This window comes from Uloborus diversus, chromosome 1 (genome assembly GCF_026930045.1).
Source record: "Uloborus diversus isolate 005 chromosome 1, Udiv.v.3.1, whole genome shotgun sequence".
Classification (NCBI taxonomy): Eukaryota; Metazoa; Arthropoda; class Arachnida; order Araneae; family Uloboridae; genus Uloborus; species Uloborus diversus.
The window spans coordinates 160102628-160123872 of NC_072731.1; the positions used below are offsets into that span (position 1 = coordinate 160102628).

General features: G+C 31.1%; 1 protein-coding gene across 1 annotated transcript in view; it reads left to right on the forward strand.

Moving 5' to 3' along the window:
• Nucleotides 1-21245, forward strand: part of LOC129233253 (FERM, ARHGEF and pleckstrin domain-containing protein 1-like) — a 141309-nt gene that overhangs the window by 24750 nt on the left and 95314 nt on the right. Inside the window, exons 7-11 of the mRNA XM_054867307.1 lie at nt 1282-1369; nt 1499-1654; nt 1740-1900; nt 5621-5695; nt 9146-9621. Of these exons, the coding sequence (XP_054723282.1) occupies nt 1282-1369; nt 1499-1654; nt 1740-1900; nt 5621-5695; nt 9146-9621 (956 nt within the window). The remainder of the gene's footprint in view (nt 1-1281; nt 1370-1498; nt 1655-1739; nt 1901-5620; nt 5696-9145; nt 9622-21245) is intronic.

The window sequence follows — 21245 nt, forward strand, 5'->3', positions numbered from 1 at the left end:
ATTAAGTGTTGACTGTATTAAGATTTGACTACAATTTTTGAGTGTTTTAGCAAGAAATCATTTATTTATTTAATCTCACTCTTATTGGTAAGAACCAAGCTTGTAAAAATATTCTTTGAAGGCTTGAGTGTGTGCATAGACCTGCATGTATGCACAAAGGTGTGAGTGTATGTGTGTAAAGGTGCACTTATGTGTGTGTAGGACATGCACGCCACTGGATTCCGGGGGACAGTGTTCAGGACCAGAGGAGGCCTGCCTGCAGAGGGCGATGGGCAGTGGCACTGCAGAAGCCTCGGTCCAATCTGAAAAAGGAACAAAACGTTAAGAACAGTCAAGTGGAAACAATTTGCAATCGTGATTGCTCAAAAAATTTGCCCTTCTACATACAAATTTAATGATGTTTTAAGATTCAATAAAAAATGTAAGCAGTCAAAAATCACTACCTTTTTTAAAGTATCTTAATAAAATTTATCCTCTGTAAAGATTTGTGTAGCACTCTGTAATTTTTGCGTAGCACTAATAATTAATTTTATCCAAACTATAAGTGTTACAGTCCATCCATTATGCACTATACCTGGAAAATATAATAAAAAATATTATTTAGAAGGCTGAGAATGAGCTTCCGATAACTGGAACTACCAATTACTCGAAGGTTTTAGCCGATCCCATGGGACTTCAAGTTATCGAGAGTTGACTGTATTTAGTGTAATACAAATGTATTGAATATATATCTTAGTAGCGGGTTATTACAAACTATACCATCACTAGGCTAATGTTAAAGATATGAAATTCAGTAAAAACAATTACTTTTCAATACTTAATGTGAGATGCTCTCCGTTTGCTCTGTTTTTAAATGTTCAAACACCCTTGCTATTTGAAGTCCATTTTTATAAAACAGGAAGCAATTTTTAATGTGATATTTTGAATCAGTCCATGATTCTTAAACAATCAGAACAGTTTTGTAATCACACATAAGAATAACTGAAATACTTAAGCAAAAACAAACAAAAAACACTAAGTGATAAGGTTCTTTGCCTCACATTTATTACACATACCTTGTAACTTTATTGTATTTAGTCATTTCTGGAAAATTAATGAGATATATTCCTCATAAATTTTTATAGTTAAATTTTGTAGTTAAGTCAAAATTATTTGTTTTAAATTCATCGGTAGAAAAAAATGAGATTTATTCCTTCTAAATTTTATAGTCTAATTTTGTGATAAATTATTTGTTTCAAAACATATTTTGGCTTTACTCATATAAAGGTGTTTTTTTTTTAGTGGTCAATCACCAGCAGAGGCTGATATTAATTTGTTGGAAACTGCAAGACGTTGTGAGTTGTATGGCATCAGAATGACCCCAGCTAAGGTTAATTAATTTTTGAGCATTATTTTATGTTGATTTTTGAGTCATTTTTTCCTGTTCCATATTTATGTGTAAAATTAAATGTAAAATGTAAAGTGACTAGTTTAAATGTAAAATATATAATTTTTTCAGGATCATGAGGGAGTGCCTCTAAATTTAGCTGTTGCACACCTAGGAGTTTTGGTGTTTCAAAATTTTACAAAAATAAATACTTTCTCTTGGGTTAAAATACGGAAACTTAGTTTCAAAAGAAAAAAGTTTTTAATAAAGCTTCATCCTGAAGGATATGTGAGTATTACTGATTTTTTTTTATTGAAAGATTTTTGTTTTTAATTATAATCATTCTTTCATAAACTTTCCATTTAAATTTTAGGGATACTACAAAGATACTGTGGAGTATTTTTTCGATGGACGAAATGAATGCAAAAATTTCTGGAAAAAATGCATTGAAAATCACACATTTTTTCGTTGCACAGATGCCAAGCAAGGCATGCGACAAAAGCCAAAAATATTTAGCAGAGGATCTTCATTCAGGTTTTTGTCAAAGTTTATTTTATTTTTCGTCTTCTGTTTTTTGTTTAACGTATAGTAAATGCTTATGTGAATTCTTAAATAGGGTTGGTTGGGCTAAGTGGGACCCGGTACAGATGTGATATACCCCCCCCCCCCCCCATTTGGCGACATCCACTTTTTTCACAAAATTGAAATATTTTTCTCGCCAATGACGCAATAATTTTTTAAGCATGACATCCCTGTCGAAACTAACCTGTGTTTGGTAACCCGAAGGTAATCTTAAATCTGTTTCAAACTTGTTTACTTGGGTTGTTTACTCGGTTTCACGCAGGAGAGATACATGTTGTTTCGTGCAATATACCTTACAGGAAAGCTTACTTTGTGTTAGTTTTAATTCAGTAGTTGTGTTTTGAAGTAAAAACATTAGAAAATGCCAGTTTCTTCAAACTTGAAAATTAATTAAAAGTTAACTCCAACGTGGTGTGTATCTGTAACATGCCATTGTCATATGATGTATTGTTTTAGACTGAGTGTGAGGATTTATGCCATAAAAAGGTAAGTTCTTTATTTTAGAATTCAAAAAAAAAAAAAAAAAAACTCTCACTTCTGAAATTCTTTGTTTTTACAAATCCTTGAGGGGGTTCTTGTAGTTTTTAACTTTATTTTTACTGTATGTAAATTAATTTTACAAAAATAGTACAGTTATTTTGTTCTAAAAGTTAATTCTTATTGATGCCATGAATTATTTAGACATTCTATTAACGTGCCTCCTTTAGGTACTGAATTCCTGAAAATAAGTTGACTCCAGCATTTTATAAAAATATAAAGGTGTTATTTTATGTAAAATATAATAGGTATTTTGAAAGTATATCTGGATAGCAAATAAATGTATGGTATTTTTGTATTGTTTATTTATGTTTAGAATGTTCTGTTGAGACATTTTTACTTTTCATACATCGAAATTTGAGTAACTAAGTGCTTTTTTGGCTGAAATAGTTATTGATTTTTAGGATGTTTCCGGTTAAAACATCGCAATTTGAATCGCTTTGCTCTTTTTTAGCAGAGTATGAAAAAAGTTTTGTTCGATGAAATGCATGTTGGAAAATAGCTTTTATTTCTATTGGTACATATTTCATTGGTGAGCTGTTATAGTAATTTGTCAATTTAAGCATTTTAAATACTTTCTAGTAGTTGTTCTTTGTGTATAAAAACTTTCTAGTTTCTGGTATTTTTGAAGTCTATATTCGTGATGTTTTTTGTTTTCATTTTATGTTGTTTTTATATATACTTTGTTCTGAAGTGCTTTGATCATGTTTTTTTATATGATTTTTTCCTGTTGGCGCTAAAAAAGCATCGCTAAGAACGATGTATGACATATGTCATCATACATCGTTTTCTTGACGACACTTTCTTGGCGCCAACAGGAAAAAGTCGTCAAGGGTGGGGTATATCACATCAGTTCCGTGGGACCCCTTTTGTGAACAGTTTGTTTTTGAAACCTTATATAAACTAAAGTTTTAAAACAAAAAAATTTAAACTTATTGTCTTATTTTATCTTGGACATTATTAATGAACAAAAGTTAATCATTATTTTCTAAAATAATGCTTGAAATATTCTTAGCAATTTTTTTCTTAAAAAATCAAATGGGTGTCCACTTACCCCTTTTATTTAAATTTAAATCAAGCAAAACTTAAAAAGGGGTAAAGAAAGTTTGCTTGTGTTTTTTAAATCTGTATCACACAAAATTTTAAAACAAAACAATTTCATTTGTGAAATTATTGAAATCCTATATGTGTATATTTTACTTTTGTATATAAAGGTGTGTTGAATAAACGTAATACAGTTGATAGATTTTGGTTATTGAGCCATAACTATATGAGTTGAGAAAGAAATTGGAAACACTAAATGGCTGCGTCTATGTAAAGTTGGCTTAGGAAGAAACATTATTTCAACCTTTATAATTCTAGCATCATCTGCACCAGGCCAATAAAAAGTCACTATTTCTATTCATTCTTGCAAACTCAACAGTATTTTTTCACTTGTATCATCAACTTCCAACATTAGATCTACATAAATCTTTATGGTTTTCTTTCTTGTAAGTTTCACAAATATATAATCACTATCTTTAGCAGTTTTTGTAGCTGAACCATCAATTCCTACCTGATCATCACAGTTGTCTTGTATTTCACTAATAAATATTTCATCAGAGTTGCTTTTGATTTTCAACTCCTCGCTATTATGTGGGGACCAACTTATCCCTTATAGCGAAAATTTAAGGGGTAAGTGGGACTACTCCTCTCAAACAGCTATTAATATTTTATTCAAACATTTTTGTTGCAGTATGTACTTTAAGTTAAACTATATACAAAAGTTTAATGATCATAAAAAAATAATAATAACTAACCAGAAAACTTTTTTTTTTCTTTTTTTTTTTTTTTTTTTTTTTTTGAAAAATGTTGCTTGAACACTTTAAAAAATATTTTTCAGGTTTTTTTTTTTTTTTTTTTTGAGCAATCGCGATTGCTTATTGTTCTCACTTGACCGTTTTTGGCGTCCGTGCCTTTTTTAGCTTGGACCAGGCCTGCAGCACCACCGGCGGCGGCGCGGCTGGTCCTGAGCACTGTCCCCCGAAATCCACTTTTGCTGGGCGGTGGCGTCCATGTCCCACACACACGAACGCCTACACACACGAACACCTATACGCACACGCACGTACACAACACTCACTCACACACATGCATACATACACTTACGCACCCACACACATGCGCCTACACAAACACACATGCTCGTGATTGCGAAAAACATAATTTGAAATCAAGATGCCAAAAATTCAAATTAATTTTTTTTTTTTTTTTGATTAAATTCTATGACCCAGAAAAATATTCCACAAAATCCAAATGTATGCAAAACCAGTCACTGTAATGAACTATGAAATGATCAATGTGAAAAAGTATATACCATGTGCATATTTCAGTTATAAAGGGATGCTTACTCCAGTGACCCACTTCCCCAACCAACCCCATATATTGTTTTGTTTTAAAAGATTTGGAATAATTGTCATCACTCTGTTTTGTTTTGTGAAAAAATAAATAAATGGATGATGATGCAAAATGTAAAAGCTTTTTAACTTTTCTAGATGTGATGAACTAGATTAAACATCTAACAAAAGCATTTCAGGAAACTGTTTGGAAAGCTGAGGTGTCCCTATCAAATGAAAAAAAAAATAAATCCTAATCTTATATGATGCATATTTGCTAAATTGTTATATATTCTGTATTATTTTATTTATTAATGGTCTTTTTTTTCTCTCTCTCTTTTTTTTTTTTTTTTTTTTTTGCAAAAATGACAGAATGGCAACACCTCATTTTTGATAAATTCAAAGATACATGAGAGAGTGTTTGATAAGTTTTTAATTTTCTAACAATGGTATTGAAAGATGTAACAGTACTGTATGTGTTGGCCAGATTAATCATGGTTGTTTACTGCCTGCTGATTTGAATTTGTTTGTGACAAGATTCGGTGATACATTTACATCCTCTACAATGGTGACCCAGTCGAGATTTGAACACATACCTTTGAAACATTTGCTTCCTCTTCAAAGCCATTGCCCCTGAAAATTATTAAAAATAAATTATGTTGCTCAAAACCAAACTTAAAGTTACATATTTTCAGCTTGAATACTATTTAAAAGCCTTGTATGTTTTGTTTATTATTATTATTATTTTTTTTAAATTTAGGTATAGTGGCAGAACTCAAAAACAAGTATCCGAGTTTGTGAGAGAAAATTATTTCAAGAGACCTCCTTTTCAAAGGTGCAGATAAATAGTTTTTATTTTTGCTGAACTATATCTAAACTTGTTGAAATTATAGTTTTATTTAATGTTTCCTACAAATATTTGTTTATAAACAGCTTGCTTACTCATTCTGTCATAACTGGATAATGTGTCCATTTGTGTATATATATATATATATATATATATATATATATATATATATATATATATATATAAAATTAAGCAAATAGAATTTCAAATATTGAAGAAATTATAAATAATTAATGATGATAAAAAGGAAAAATGCAAACAGCTATTAAGTAGGAAAAGATAAGATAAGAACAGATAAAGTGTGAATCCAGAGCTCATCAGCCGTGGAGGATTCATTAAATATGGTCAAAAGACCAAAATTTTAACTATGAACTAAAAGAGAATGTTTAATCTCCAGTACATGCAACATAGAATAACAATGGGCAAAAGCACCACTTGCTAAACTAAAAACAATAAACTAGAGCTCAAACCTAAAACTAATAGCAGGGGGTTTCGCCTCAACTAATTAGGAAAACAAGTTCCGATAATTAGCCATCCATGGGACAGTACCTGCCTATAACAAAATTGTCTTACCTTGAAATCCACGTAAACAGCCAAATCCATTATTCAACCTGATAAAGTTCATTCCAGTTGTCAACGAAACAATAAAATAAAGATAAAAACATATCCAGCAAAACAATCCATAGACATACCGAGTCGCCTGTTTCCCACGTGTAAAAATTCATCCACCCCGGTGATTCATAAAAAATGGTTTGTCACGGTTGTATCATACATTTATACAGTTAAACAGTTTCAAAAGAAGCAAAATGCTCATCGAAGGCTATACTTAAGCAAATATTTTCAACTAGATTTTTAGGGAAGTTATTATTAAAAAGTAAGTTTTTCAATACTGAAATTTCTTGCTTAAATGCAGAAATGGTATTGCAAATTCTTTTTATTCTGATAGCTTGCGAAACAATAATGCCAATATAAACCTTTTTGCTTAAGCAGGAGGAAAAATCTTGTAAGCTGTTGACTGTGAAATTGAATTCGCGTCTTTTATCATAGATTGTAGTGGAACAATTTGAGTCAATTTGTATGTTGATATCCAAGAAATTAAAGCTATTTTGATTAGAACTGGTCTATTTGAGCGTTAATGAACTATGATAAATGGTTTTGCTGAGTTCAGAAAAATTAGAAAAATTTATACACGAAAGGTCATCAATGTATCTGCAACAAAGAGGTGTTAAAAGAAAAAGGTTGGCTAATGTAGAGCTAAAATTAGCTCCCATTGTTTGAGCTCTAGTTTATTGTTTTTAGCTTTGCAAGTGGTGCGTTTGCCCATTGTTACTCTATATTACATGTACTGGAGCTTAAACATTCTCTTCTAGTTTATAGTTAAAATTTTGGTCTTTTGACCATAATTAATGAATCCTCTACGGCTGATGAGCTCTGGATTCACTCTTTTTCTATTCCTACTTAATAGCTGTTTGCATTTTTCCTTTTTATCATCATTTGTTATTTATAATTTGTTTAATATTTGTAATTCTGTTTGCTTAATTTTTTATAATATATATATATATACAGGGTGTCTATAAAAGAACTCCGGGGTTAAAAAAATTAATATTTTTTAAACTATAAAAGATAGCGAAATTTGATCAATTCCTTTGAAACAAGCAGCTCAAAGAGTTTTACTCATACCAATTGGGAATGTTTCTCTCAACAGTTGGCAGCGCTGCGGAGCGTTGACCTTGAAATGACGTAGCGGCTGCGGCAGGCAGTCAGTGTCGTCTGGACTGCCGCGCTATGGCGACGCCTCAACAAAAGGCTCAATGTGTTATTTGGCTCATAGAAACTAATTCTGTTGTTACTGTACAAAGAAACTTTCGACGTAGCTATGGTGTTGACCCGCCTACAGACAAAACAATTCGTCAGTGGTTAAGTGCGTTCAAGGAAACAGGAAGTGTTTTGAAGCAAAAGTCGCCGGGTAGGCCGCGTGTGTCTCAAGAGAATGTGGACAGAATCCGAGCTTCATGCACTCGAAGCCCTAATAAATCGGTAACAAGACGCAGTCTGGAGTTTCGGTTACCAAGATCAACAGTCCATAAGGTCATTCATAAAAGACTTCGTTTAACTGCCTACAAGATTCAACTTTTACACCATATGAAACCGGCAGACAAGGTTAAGAGATTCGACTTTTCTGTTTCCATGCTGGATAAAATTGATGAAGATAATGATTTTTTAAAAAGTGTGGTTTTTAGTGATGAAGCTACTTTTCATGTGAACGGAACTGTAAACAGGCATAATTGCAGAATTTGGGGCTCAGAGCCGCCCCATGAGTTTATTGAGTACGAACGTGACACGCCCAAAGTGAATGTTTGGTGTGTTCTTATGCATGACAGAGTCATAGGTCCCTTCATTTTTGCCAAAAGGAATATCAATGGTGATGTCTATTGTGACATGTTAGAGGAGTATGTTTATCCTCAGTTGGATGACATTGAGGCGGAGAAAGGTTTAGTTTACTTCCAACAAGATGGGGCGCTGCCACACTTCAGTTTGCGTGTGCGTGAGTCACTGGACGCTCGTTTGGGAAACAGGTGGATTGGAAGGGAAGGACCTATTTCATGGCCACCAAGGAGCCCTGATATGACTCCGTTGGACTTTTTCTTCTGGGGGCATATCAAGAATCTTGTGTATGCAGAGAAAATTCGAAATGTTCGCCATCTCAGGGAACGAATAGTGAATTGCGTGGTGTCCGTTCCCCCAGACATGCTCGCCAGGACATGGGAAGAGGTAGAATACCGTTTCGACGTGTGCCGTGCCACTAACGGAGCTCACATTGAACTTTACTAAGTTGTTAAAAAATCTTGAAAATGTAAGCTTTCTAATCATGTATAAAACATGTATGTACGTTTTTTACTTTATTAAAATATTTTGTCTTAAAACCCCGGAGTTCTTTTATAGACACCCTGTATATATATATATTCATGCCATTGTGTATGAAAATTTTGTGATATTAATTCTGTTCTGCATTATATTTGCTGGTTAAATTTCAAAATAAAATGCTGTGAGACTTTTTTTTTGGTGGGGAGAGGGAGAGAAGTTATATTCAGAGAAGTAATTACTTGTGACATGAGAAAAGTATAATGTAGTAAGTTCCTTTAGGGGAAAATACTACAGTAAGAGGTACAAGTATATTTTTTGGAGCTGCACCAAATATCAGAAACAATGTTTGAAATGTTTTATAGTGTATGAACAAATTAATTTTGATTGATTCATATATGTCCGTAATCAATAGTCATTCAAGCATTCATTTAAAACTTATCAAACAGTTACGTGAAAAAGATCCCCTTGAATATTCATTTCAAGAGTTTTAGCTTAATTAAAATTTTTCATTGTAGTACTAGTTAAAATCTTAAAATTTAAATGTTTGATCCTCTCATGCTGTATCTCAAATAGGTCTACCAGCCTGAGAACTCCATCCTCTCCATCAAGAAGTATTGGCAGTGCTTCTATATCACCTCAGCCTTTATTGCCAATCACAAGTCTTTCATGCGGCTCCATATCAGATGTTTCTCGTGAACCCGCTCCACCGCAGAAAACATTTTCTACCTCCGAGCCAACAACACCTCACGTGGCCCAAGACATTACTCGTTCATTAAACGGTGACTATTCTAAGAATTTTGATTCTTCAGGTCATGGTGTAGTATCGCCTGATATTGAATGTGAACAGGAGGGCTTTCAAAGTTCTGACTTTCTTGCTCAAGATACTGATGACAATATTTCGCATGATTCATACCATGTCTTAGAGAAAGAAATGCAGAAAACTAACAATGAATGCATGCTTACTAACTCTGACAGCGTTGCTAACAATAAAACCTTGGGCCTTGATGTGACTACTGCTTTGCTAACAAATGGGACCAATGAATGTGAGGGTAAGTCCATTGATTCAGTGTATACAGGTACTGTTCCCCTTACAACTACAAATGCATCTGTTTCTCAAAGTAGTCCAAAAAACCATAATGAAGATAGTAAACAAAGAAAAGCACATAGACACAGAGTGCGGGTTTTTTCTAATCATATTAATATTGGTCAAACAAGTCCCACTTTATATGCTCGTGCAAATCGGCATTTATTGTTAGACAGTCCTGATAGTGCATGTAAAGCGTATCCAAGGACTGTAGATTTTGTTTTAGTGAATCAGCTTCCTGCTATAGGAAGTTTTTCTTATAAAGATGATTCAGTAGAATTGAAATCTCCAAATAAAATAAAATTAGAAGTTTTACAACAAAAATTAAAATCCGAGACTGAAATCTCTTCTATTGTAACTAATGATTTATGCCATTCAATAGTAAAATCTCATAATATTCCTCTTAATGTAGATCTATTAAATGACTTATTACCTCCGCAGGCCACATGCAGTAAAACTAACATGCATGTAAATCATTCTTCAGACCTTTCTCGTAAAGAGAGTGCTATGAAAGTTATTGCTGACAGCATAAGTCACAACTTATCTGATTCTATTAGTACTTTTAAAGGCAGAGAAATCTCCAAACTTTCAGCTAACACCTACAGCACTGTAGAGGTTGAAATGCATAGCAATCAACAATCTCATTTTAATGATTCAGAATGTGATAAAAGTAGAGACCATTTTATTGATGATGTTTTTCAAGAAAATTCTTCTGAGCATGATGCATATCAAAATTTTGCATACTTTGGCAATAACCATGAAGATGTAATTGATAATTCAATTCATTATACCTATAACACTTATAAATTTTCTCAAATTGGACGCCCACCTGAAGCACCCAATTTGGAAAGTTCTTCAGTAAAACATAATTTACATTCTGAGTCTCATAATTCATAGAAAGAACTTTTTGTGTTTTCTTTTCAAATTTAGCTCAAATTATTTTAATTTATGATTTGTTTTTACAGTACATGAACAAAGTTATGCATTTTCCTCCCCCCCCCCCACCCGATCCTTTTTTATACTTTTGTTTGCTATGGAATTTCATGAGCTTATTTTTTATCTTTCTCTTTATCATTTTCTGTTTAACTATTAGAATCTCATTTACACTTTTCATTTGATGTTGCTATTATTGCATTGCAGTTGTTTAGTATGCTAACATTCTATTAGCACAAACCGTTAAAATAGATCTACACATGTTTTGCGTTTAAATAAATCCCTTTATTAATTTAAGAAGTTATGAGCATTCGAATTATGCAACCCTTGGTGAAGAGGGGTAGAACAATAGCATGTTAACATGTAAAAATAATTACATCCTAAATCTCCCCATGCATTGACAAAGGGGTTCATTACAACCTCAAAACTCATGTATGAAACAATTGCAATTTGTGATGGGAAAAGGTTTGCATGCTCATTGATTGTTTTTAAGCAAAAGAAAATGTTTTATTGCTTTTTTAGAATTTCCTTTTAGTTAGATAGTTTGTGAGGGACAATTTTAAATAGATTTGGTTGTGTCAGAATAAAGTAATTAAAAGAAAAAAGAACAAAATTCAGTTTTTGTTGCACATTGCATTTTTATATAATTATTCCTAGCAACAAATATTCATTATATACTTTTCTAAAAATGATTTTGAAATTTCTTACTATTAGCTCAGTTATTTTTTAAATTTATTTTTCTTAAGTGCATTCATATATAGTTATGCTTGTGTGTGCATGCTGAGGTATACTAAACAATTTATGGGTACTGATACTAATAGGTTTTAAAACTTTCTGTCAGCAATAAATTTCATTGTAGTTTTATAACATTTTAAAGCAATGCTTTAAAATGACATTTATAGGACCAAATAAGGGCTGGAATAAATGTGAAATTGATTTTTTTTTCTAACTCAATAATATAAATTATTGTTTACTATTTCATCTAGTCTTATTATATGAGTTCACTTGTTTTGTTTGTTAGATAAATGGATAAATCACAATGTTAATGTTTTTTAATTTCATTTTACTTCAATGCACCAGTTGCAATGGAAAATAAATGAGCTTTTAAAACCAACAGTGTGGCACTAATTGATGTGAATATAAATTTAAAAAATGTAAACTATTGACTTACTAAAATCAATAATTAATTAATGCTAAAAAAATATTGGTTTTCAAGTCTAACTTGTAGTAGATAGTAGCAAAGGTAAGACTGTAGAGCATCTACTGTCATAGCTTTAATTTCTTAAATAAATCTAAATGCTCAAATTTTCATTTTCTACATTTTTTTTTATTTTTTCAAAAAATAAATAAATAAAAGTTTTTTTTTTTTTGAAAAAAGAAAAGAAAAAGTGAGGGGTTTTTGTTGAAATAATATCAACAAATGTATAACATGAGATAAAAAACAATTTATCACTACAAATCATTGTTTATTCTATGTCATAGAATTTATAAATGTACTTTTTATTTTGTCTTTTAAGGGTTTTTTTTTTTTTTAATTTTTTTTATTTAACCTAGACTACTTAGCTTATCAAATTGAAGTTAAAAAGTTAAGGATTTTTTGTGCTAGTGTAGTTTAATAAAGCTAAGAAATCTAAAGATTTTTTTTTTTTTTTAAATTATATCATCTTATGGAATTTTTCTATTTTCCACAGAATTACTTACCTTCTTTTGGTAAATCCTTGTTCTTTATTTCTTTCTGCCTTTACTATCATTTTCATACACCATTACGTGAATTCATTTAATAATTTGCTTTGGAGTTGTAGACTTTTAGTAAAAATGCTAAATGCATTTTAAGTAAATGAATATAACTTGAAAGATAAATTCATAAATAATCAAGATAAATTGCAGCATATAAAACTTATCTTTAGCTTTAAAGTTATGTTTTCTTCTCACACATTTTTTTGTATGTGTGTGTGTGACTTTTTAATGGCAGCTTTCAAACAAGGGTTATGAAAGTACAATAAATCCTTGAAGCATTATTAATGTGATACATTAATAAATCTCTCTATAACAGAAATATTTTTTTAAGTTGCATGAATTTGTGAACAAAATAACGAAGATTGTCTATCAGGTTGCGTTCGTTGATCCACTGGTAGCTTACCTGTCGGTTGATCACATGACAAATGATGATGTCAATTTAAATGCTTTGACTGTCACATGATCAACTGACTATTCTCTGCCTGTCGAGCTCGTCAAAAGCAAGCTATGTTGAACAATGTTCTTTGAAGTTTTAAACATCTGTGAGATGTTGTTTTTCAAAAGAGTGATTGATATTTCCCATCTCTTTGCAGTAATAATTCCGTTTCAAACAATGTTCAGTAACTTTTTAAAAAAAGAAAAAAAAACTCTCCTTTTTTTTCCTTTTTACGATGGGAAATTTTCTTTGATGTTAAGTCTATAATGTTGAACTGTTTCTTTCCAGACATTCTTATTCCTAGATTTTTTCTGGGAATGAAGTTTTTACTAATTAGGGTTTGATCCTTTTTTAAAAAGGATAATAATTTTTGTCACAAACATACTGAATCAACCAAAAATTGTCTTTTAAATTAATTCTATATCACCTCTCAATAACATAATCTGTCCCTTTGTAGCAAAAATTATATTGCATCCTTTAAGTACAGTTCTTGTATCAAGGCTTTATTGTAGCTGTAAATTACATGAAATTTTGTATCTATAAATTGGCTGTTTGAAAGTAGCAAATGTGAAATGTAAAAAAATGACTTTTGACAAAAATCATCATTGGCACAAACTCTCTTAAAACTGCCAATTTCAAAATGACCTGTCTGAAAATTCTTTGTGGTGCTAAAGCATTGTCTTATTATTGTTGAAATTAATATTGGAGTAGGGGAAATTGAAGCTGTGAATAAATAAATAAATGTGGAACAAAAGTAGTAAATTATAAAGAGCAAAAAATAGAAAAGAAAGTCACTTCTCTTTAGTTCAAACACAATATGTACTGCACTTGCTTGTTATGTTAAAATGCTTGTTATGACCATAAATTTTACCTTCTCTTGGCGGATAGAGTGCTTAAGAGCATAGTTCTCATAAATTTTTCGTTTGATACGCAAGGTATTTATTAGGTCCGATTGATCAATTTATTATCATTACAATCATATAACATAATTGTAAATTTCAAAAAGTCTTGGACTTATTTGCTTCTCTCAGTGTAATTCACATTAAAAACTCATTTGTGTTCACAAATGCCTACATTGTATATAGCAGCGGATAAATCATAGTGTTACAGCAGTAAGAGCCAACCAACAGCAAAGTTACTAGAGTAAGAATGCAAATACCTGCTTAAATAAGTGATAAGCAATCATATATTACGTGGATACATGTAATGCTAACATTTTATTTAAGGATGCTTTTGCATAAATATTTTTCCCAACAAAAGAACCACCCAAATGTAACTCAAAAATTTCCTATTTGCGCTGTTTAGTGACATTAAAATGATTCATATGTTTTCAAGCTATATCAAAAGTTCAAAGATTAGTCATTTGAAAACAGGGCAAACCGGAGCCAAGTTTAAATATTTTATGGGAAAAACTGCTACAATTTATGGCTTGTTGTACAATATATATATATATATATATATATATATATATATATATATATATATATATATATATATACTGATTATGCTCATGTTTTTCTAAGAAATTCACTTTCTAAAAATTAACTATCTTCTTAATTAGCTAAAGCATGTAGATAATATATTATTACACATATTTTTATACGTAAACAATTAATCCAATTTTTCAAAGTTCAGTGCTAGGAATGGAAATACTACAAGTTTCTATTCTAGAAATGTGAAAACGAATATGAGCTGAAACTCATGAAGATTAAAAGGTGTTAGTTGGCAATGTTTGTATGACAAATGCTAAGCATATTGAGCATAATTTTTCTTGTAAAATGGAATACTTTTTATTATAAACTTTTTATTTCACTATTAATCAAATGTTTTTATTTAGTAATGTGCAAAATTTTGACACATTATTAAAATTTATGATAGCTAAAAAGTTTTTATCTGTGATACTTTTACAAATGTTCAGTCTCTAATTAAAACTTTGATTATGGTGGTCTATACACTACAAAAAGTGCAGAAAATGCCAAATTTCCCTTTAATAAATTTTTTCCCCTTTATTGATTTTGTAAAAAATAGGCATTGTTCAACAGAATGGACCTAATAAGAGTACAAGAAATTAAAAAGTAATGTCTCATTAATATTAATTCAGAATAAAAGCAACAGCTGGCAAAAATCATCATTATGTAAGTGATTACGCACTCTCGATCACAAGTATGTTTATTAAGTTTTTTTTCCTTCTTTTTTAAACCTTGATTCTGAAGAGCATACCAAAGGTTCCTGATTTTTCTTGGGAAGTAGAGGGATGATGCATAGACAAATTAACTTATGAATGAGTATGTACAGCAATTAAAATATGTCTTGTAAATTCTTCGTTTTTACTTCTAGTTTTTTACTGTAATCTAAAAAGTTTCTTCACTCCTTGTTTCTTTTATTCCTTACAAATTATACATTCAATATTTAAATCTTAAAATGTTTTTGAAATTTTACTCTACTTTGTATTAGAATATTTAGTTTCATGATTGTGATATAAGAATTATTGCGGGTTCTGTATTCAATTAGATTTTTATAAAATGTATTTCTTACATTTCTCAAAACATTCATCTTTATGTTTTTTTGTTTTTTGATGTTCATCATCTTTCATCTATTTATTTCAACATCTCAAACCAATGTGCTCACTTTATCTAACATGTTGATACTGTGATATTCAAATGCAGCTTTGTGTCTCGCCCAGTGGTTGGAAAAACTACATTTTTTTTGTAGCGAACTACAACTACAACTACTTTGTTAAAAATGTAGTTAACTACAACTACAACTACTTTTTTCAAAATGTAGCAACTACAAACTACTTCTGAAATGTAGTCGCTACTTCGCTACTTTCCAAAAAATAAGTAAATACAAAGCATACACAATAGGTTGTCCCTCAAAAAATGAAAGTTAATTTTTCAAATTGCATACATTCTTGTATTTTTCCTCTTGTGTAAAAACAATCGTGAAAATAAATTACTTTTAAATTTAAAAAAAAAACACCTTCAAAAAATACGCAGGAACTAAAAAGCAAAAAATAACTGATTACACTCACATTCTATTTCCTACCCAAACATAGAAATGAAATTTATTTTAATTAAATGAAATTCCAGTATAAAAATCAACTGAACTAAACACCGAATTATAAAATAAACACTGATTTAAATTGCTATACGATGAATTCTTTTAAATAACTAACTAGTTATATACGATCTCTTAATTTTTAATAACCTTTTGAAATCGGGGCCGCCTTTAAACAACTACATAACGCAACTGACAGTCCACCGAATCCTGAATTAACTATACGCGAAATAGTCTTTAAAACTAAACCTACTCAGTTACGTTAGGTAGTAGCTTATAGGAGGCTCCGATTTCAAAAGTTTATTCAAAATTAAGAGATCGTATATAACTAGTTAGGTATTTAAAATAATTCATCGTATATCAATTTAAATCAGTGTTTATTTTATAATTCGGTGTTTAGTTCAGTTGATTTTTGTACTGGAATTGTAAAATGAATTTCATTTCTATGTTTGGGTAGAAAATAGAATGTAAGTGTAATCAGTTATTTTTTGCTTTTTAGTTCCTGGGTATTTTTTTTTTTTTTTTTTGAAGGCGTTTTTTTTTTTTTTAAGTAATTTAATTTTTGCTTGTTAGTGGTGTAAATAACACGACGAGCGTCTCGAAAACTTTCGACGACTGTGTAGAAAGGCTTTTGCAAATGCGTAACTAATTACAAAAAAAATTGTCTTCATCATTAGTTGTTCAACTTTATCAAAGTTTGCTTTCCGCAAGCAAATGCACGAATCACTAAAAAAATAAATAAATAAACGAAATCGCTTTAAGTTTAAATTTTTAAAATCTAAATTTTAGAATTGTAATATTGCAGGGTGGAGACAGATCAGGGAAATCAGGGAGATCAGGGAAAAGTCAGGGAACTTTATTAATCAGGGAAAAGTCAGGGAAATATCAGGGAATTTTGAAAAATTAACAAAAAATCAGGGTAAATTTATTTTATGAAGAAAAAAAATTTTTTTTTTCCCTTTACAAAATTAAGTACTCTAATTCCCTACGCATTTTCTGCCAATGATCTGTTAAAAAAAAAGTAAAATTAATGAGATGTGATTATACACTGCCGCATATTTGTGCATCTTTTTTCCTCAACGTCAAAGTATTGAATCTTACTTATTATCCAAAGGATGAACTTCCTAAGATTGCTTCTGTGTCTGTTAGGTTGTTTATTTTACCTAGCTTGAAATTTCCTTTTACGCTTTCAATGCTACGCAAAATAAACAACCATACAGGCAAAGAGGAAGCCTTCATTAATGCCTTAGCTTCTTTGCCTTTATTCCGTTGTCTTGAAGTGATTAGCGTACTGCAATCACGATCTCAAGAAGAAATCTTTGGTTTTTGAATTAATACTATAAAAGCTTAAAAGTTATCACTTCTTTGCATTTTCAATTTAATTGCTAAAACTGAACTTTCAATTAAAAAAACTTTGTTTTTTGCCGTTATACTATTTGTTGCCACCGCAGATTATAAAGGTTTTCTTTTCTTCAGACTTAAGTGATTCTTTAATTTTATAACCAAGTTGTATTCTTTTATATGTTTTGAAATTAACTAATTGTTTTTTTTTTTTCTTTTTTTTTCTTGCATTTCAAAGTTTTTTGTTACAAAAGCAATCTAAGATTTTTTTTTTCATTACATACTGAAATGATTTTAAACAGAGTTAACTTGTGTACTTAAGTAAATTTTTTTTTAATTGTTAGAATGCTGTATTCATTCATTAACACCTATGTTCTTGATTAGGGAAAAGCTCCCTATGAATGGATGTCAAATGGTTTCATCTGTTTTGCGTAAATATTCTATTCTTTCACTATTACTTGTTATTCTTGCAACAATTATTATACTGTTTGAAAACTTAGTACAAAATGACTTTAATTACTTTTTAGTTCTATCTTAAATGCACATATGTTTTTAAGAGTAATTTTAATAGTTTCTTAAAATTGTCATGCTAAGTGGTTTCTGGAAGTGAAGTATTTTTTTTTTTTTATTTTCTATAATCTTTCCATTGTAGAAAAATTTAATGTACTGTTTTGTAGGTCCCCCCCCCCCCCCCCCAAAGATTGACTTGATATATTTTTTTAACCATTTTATTAAAAAAAAGTAACATCTTTTGAAAATATATCTTTAGTTCAACAACGTTACACAGCTTAAAACATTAAAAATACTGCATTTTATACAGATATACAATGGATTTCAAGTAGAGCAAAGAAAGAAAACCATTATCATTGGTAAAGTAAATCAGGGAAATTTGGTGAACTTAATCAGGGAAAAGTCAGGGAACTTTTTTTCACAGTTCCTGTCGCCATCCTGTAAATTGTAAATTGTAACTTATGTTTCACAATACGTGTCATGTAACTCGTGATAAAAGTCGCATGTTTCTTCACATAGCCCCACTATAGATGAAGTTTAAAAATTCCACTAGAATGAATTTTATGTTTGCTTCAGAGAATCCTTAATTCAAAATTTTCATCAGCATTACTCCTAATAATATATATTTTTAGTACTTTCTTTAACTATAGGTAAAGAAAGTATATACCTTTGTTTTATGGCCTTTGTTTATCAATGGGTTTTATATTTAATCGTTTGTGATTGAAATTGCATGAAAATTATTGTTTTCCCTAAAGAACAAATAGGGTAAATGAAAGATTTGGAACCTAAGTTAGATCACCCCTAAACAAAACCACCACTAAACAAAACAAAAAAAAAGCATAAAAACGGTTCACTAAGTGAGACGATATACAAAGTTAATAAAGTACAAATCGATTTAAATGTGAGTATGATATTTGAAGAGTTCCGTCAATTTCATCAAACCTGAACTTGATGACCAATAGACCGCCGAGGAAGTATACCGTTTCAAACAAAAAAGAATTTTCCTTACCGGTACAGGCAGGGGCGTGCATAGAAATTTTGGAGCCCATCATAAATGACTTTTACGGACCCCTCTCCATATTGGTAACCCTATATTTCACCCTTAGTTATAAAAATATTAGGCCCCCTTTAGGCTCGGGCCCGGGCCAACAGGTGTCCCTCCCCCCTCCCAGTGCACGCCCCTGAGTACAGGTGTCTTCGAGTATTTATGGAACATTTTACAAAGGAAAAACAAATCGGACGAGTTCAGAACCTGCTCTTTTTTTTTTTTTTTGGAAGCCTGCTAATTAATATAACCCTAATTTCAAATTGAACTGGCGGCATCGTGAAATAGTAAATCTAGAATATTGGTCAAACTTCAGAAATCATACACAGTTATAATGCATATTATTAAAGAATATAAATTAAATCGTGGGGGAGGGGTGGTCTGTATTCAATTCCGCCGCAATTGAACATTAAATATATTTAAAAACTGGAATATTAAATAAAGAACATTATATTTTAGTGCCTAAATAAATTTATTTATTAGTAAATAAAATAATTAGGAAATTGATTCAACTATTAAAGCAGCAAAATATATTTAATTTACAGCTTTGCTACGCAGTAATAAATACATTAGTAACACCTATAATAATAAATTAGCAGGCAGCGCAGCGTTGCGAAAATTAATCATCCATGTACCGCGATAATTAAATATCGTTCAACAGAAAGCCAAAACCTTAGGTGTGAAAATACACCGATCACAGCAAAACCACGTGACCGTGACGTATGAAATTTAAAGTTTCTTGGATTTCTAACTGACCCCAGGGGTGCCCACAAGGGGGGATTATGGCGCAAGTTGCGCCATCAAAATTTTTGGGGGGGGATTTTTTTTTTCCAGAACATTTTTTTCTTTAGAACATGAAATTCTTGAATTTTGGAAAGAAAAAATATTTGAACTTACTGAACAAGAAGTAGATGCATTAATAATACTTTTTTCACGTTCTCTTTAGGGTCGTCGCCAAGATGGCGGAGGGGGGGGGGGTGCTACACCCCCCAGTTTTCAGAAGTGGGGCCGCCAATTTCATTTTAGCGATGAAAACGAAAGAAGAGAAAGGGAAACTCTTCGCTGTTTTAAAAAATTAAAATGGTAATTATAAATGAACAATTAAAATAATAGTAACAAAAAGTATTTTTTTTGTAAAATTTGAATGGAAAATGTAATTTTAAAATACAATTTGGGAACATCCATGATTCTCTTTTATTAAGAGTCGCGAAAATGTACGCTTCACACATTTTTATTAACCAAAAAAAAAAAAAAATAAATAAATAAAGTATTCAGTACAGTACACTCTTCACTAGGCCGTAAAGTGGGTATGTCTGCTTAGTCGGAAACTATGGGCTCGGCTCAAATTAAAGTATTGTGCATAGAGTAAAATTAGCATAATGGGAGGGAGGAAAGGCGACAAAACTAACATGGTGCACGCTTTGTCTCTCGACGGCCCTGGTTATACAAAATTATGCTTTATGGTTCTTCAGTTTAAAAAAAAGAAAGAAAGAAAGAAAGAAACAAAAATAAATAGGACAACTTCATTAGAACAGCCCATAGGATAGGGTTCGCCGAAACTTTCCTTTATGTTTTTTTTTTTTTTTTTGATGAAAAATATTGTCCTGAAAATCATTGCTAAGTTGAGAAAAATGTATGGGTCGCCGAAATAAATGGGAAATAGAGAGGAAAAAAATAATAAAACAGTTAAATGCAAAGAGAGATTCAATGTATTGTAATGAATACTCACACCAAAAGTTCTAAATTCTTGAAAGAAAAAGTCGTAATTAAATCACAGCTTAATCAAGAGATGCAGGTGGCATATTTAAAATAAAATGAAGTGGAATAGAGACCTAAAGTATCGCAGAAAATTACCACATCCGTTCAAAATGTTAAAAGTCCTTTTTCAAGGCTGCAAACGCTTGTATTGCAAGAAAACAAAAAATATTAGTTGGGGGGGGGGGAATTGAAAGTTTTACTATGGAAAATCCAAACAAATAATCGTGTTTGGCAAAGGAAAATTGGAAGAAAATATTACCACAATATGTTTATCAGTAATTAAAATTTACGATGAAGATAGGAGGGACGTAGCCAGACTAAAAGAAAGAGTGGGGAACTCCAAACCCTTCTTTTTACGTCCCCAAAGCTGGCCTGGAAGTGAGTTTTTAAAACTTAGGTTTTGAAAAAATCCCGGAAAAATTGTTCTCAAACCCCATTCTTTAGCCTAACGTCATTAAAGCAGGCCTACACCTGAGTATTTAGGACTGCAATTTCGAAAAACCATGAGAGTGCTCCCAACGTAACCTCCGAGAAATGCCCTCTCAATTAATCATTCATCCTCATTCAAGGTCGAATAAATTTCGTCTTTCGGACTTTAATCTAAAAAAAACTCCCTGAGTTGTTCCGAAACTGTCGCCCTCCAAATATTACCGGAGATCCTCAAAAATAACATTGTTAACGCTTCAACTTAGAAAAATTTTCAGGGGAGAGATCTCCAAAACCTTCTACCCCTCTAGCAGTATTAATAAATCGTCTACGATTACTTTAATTG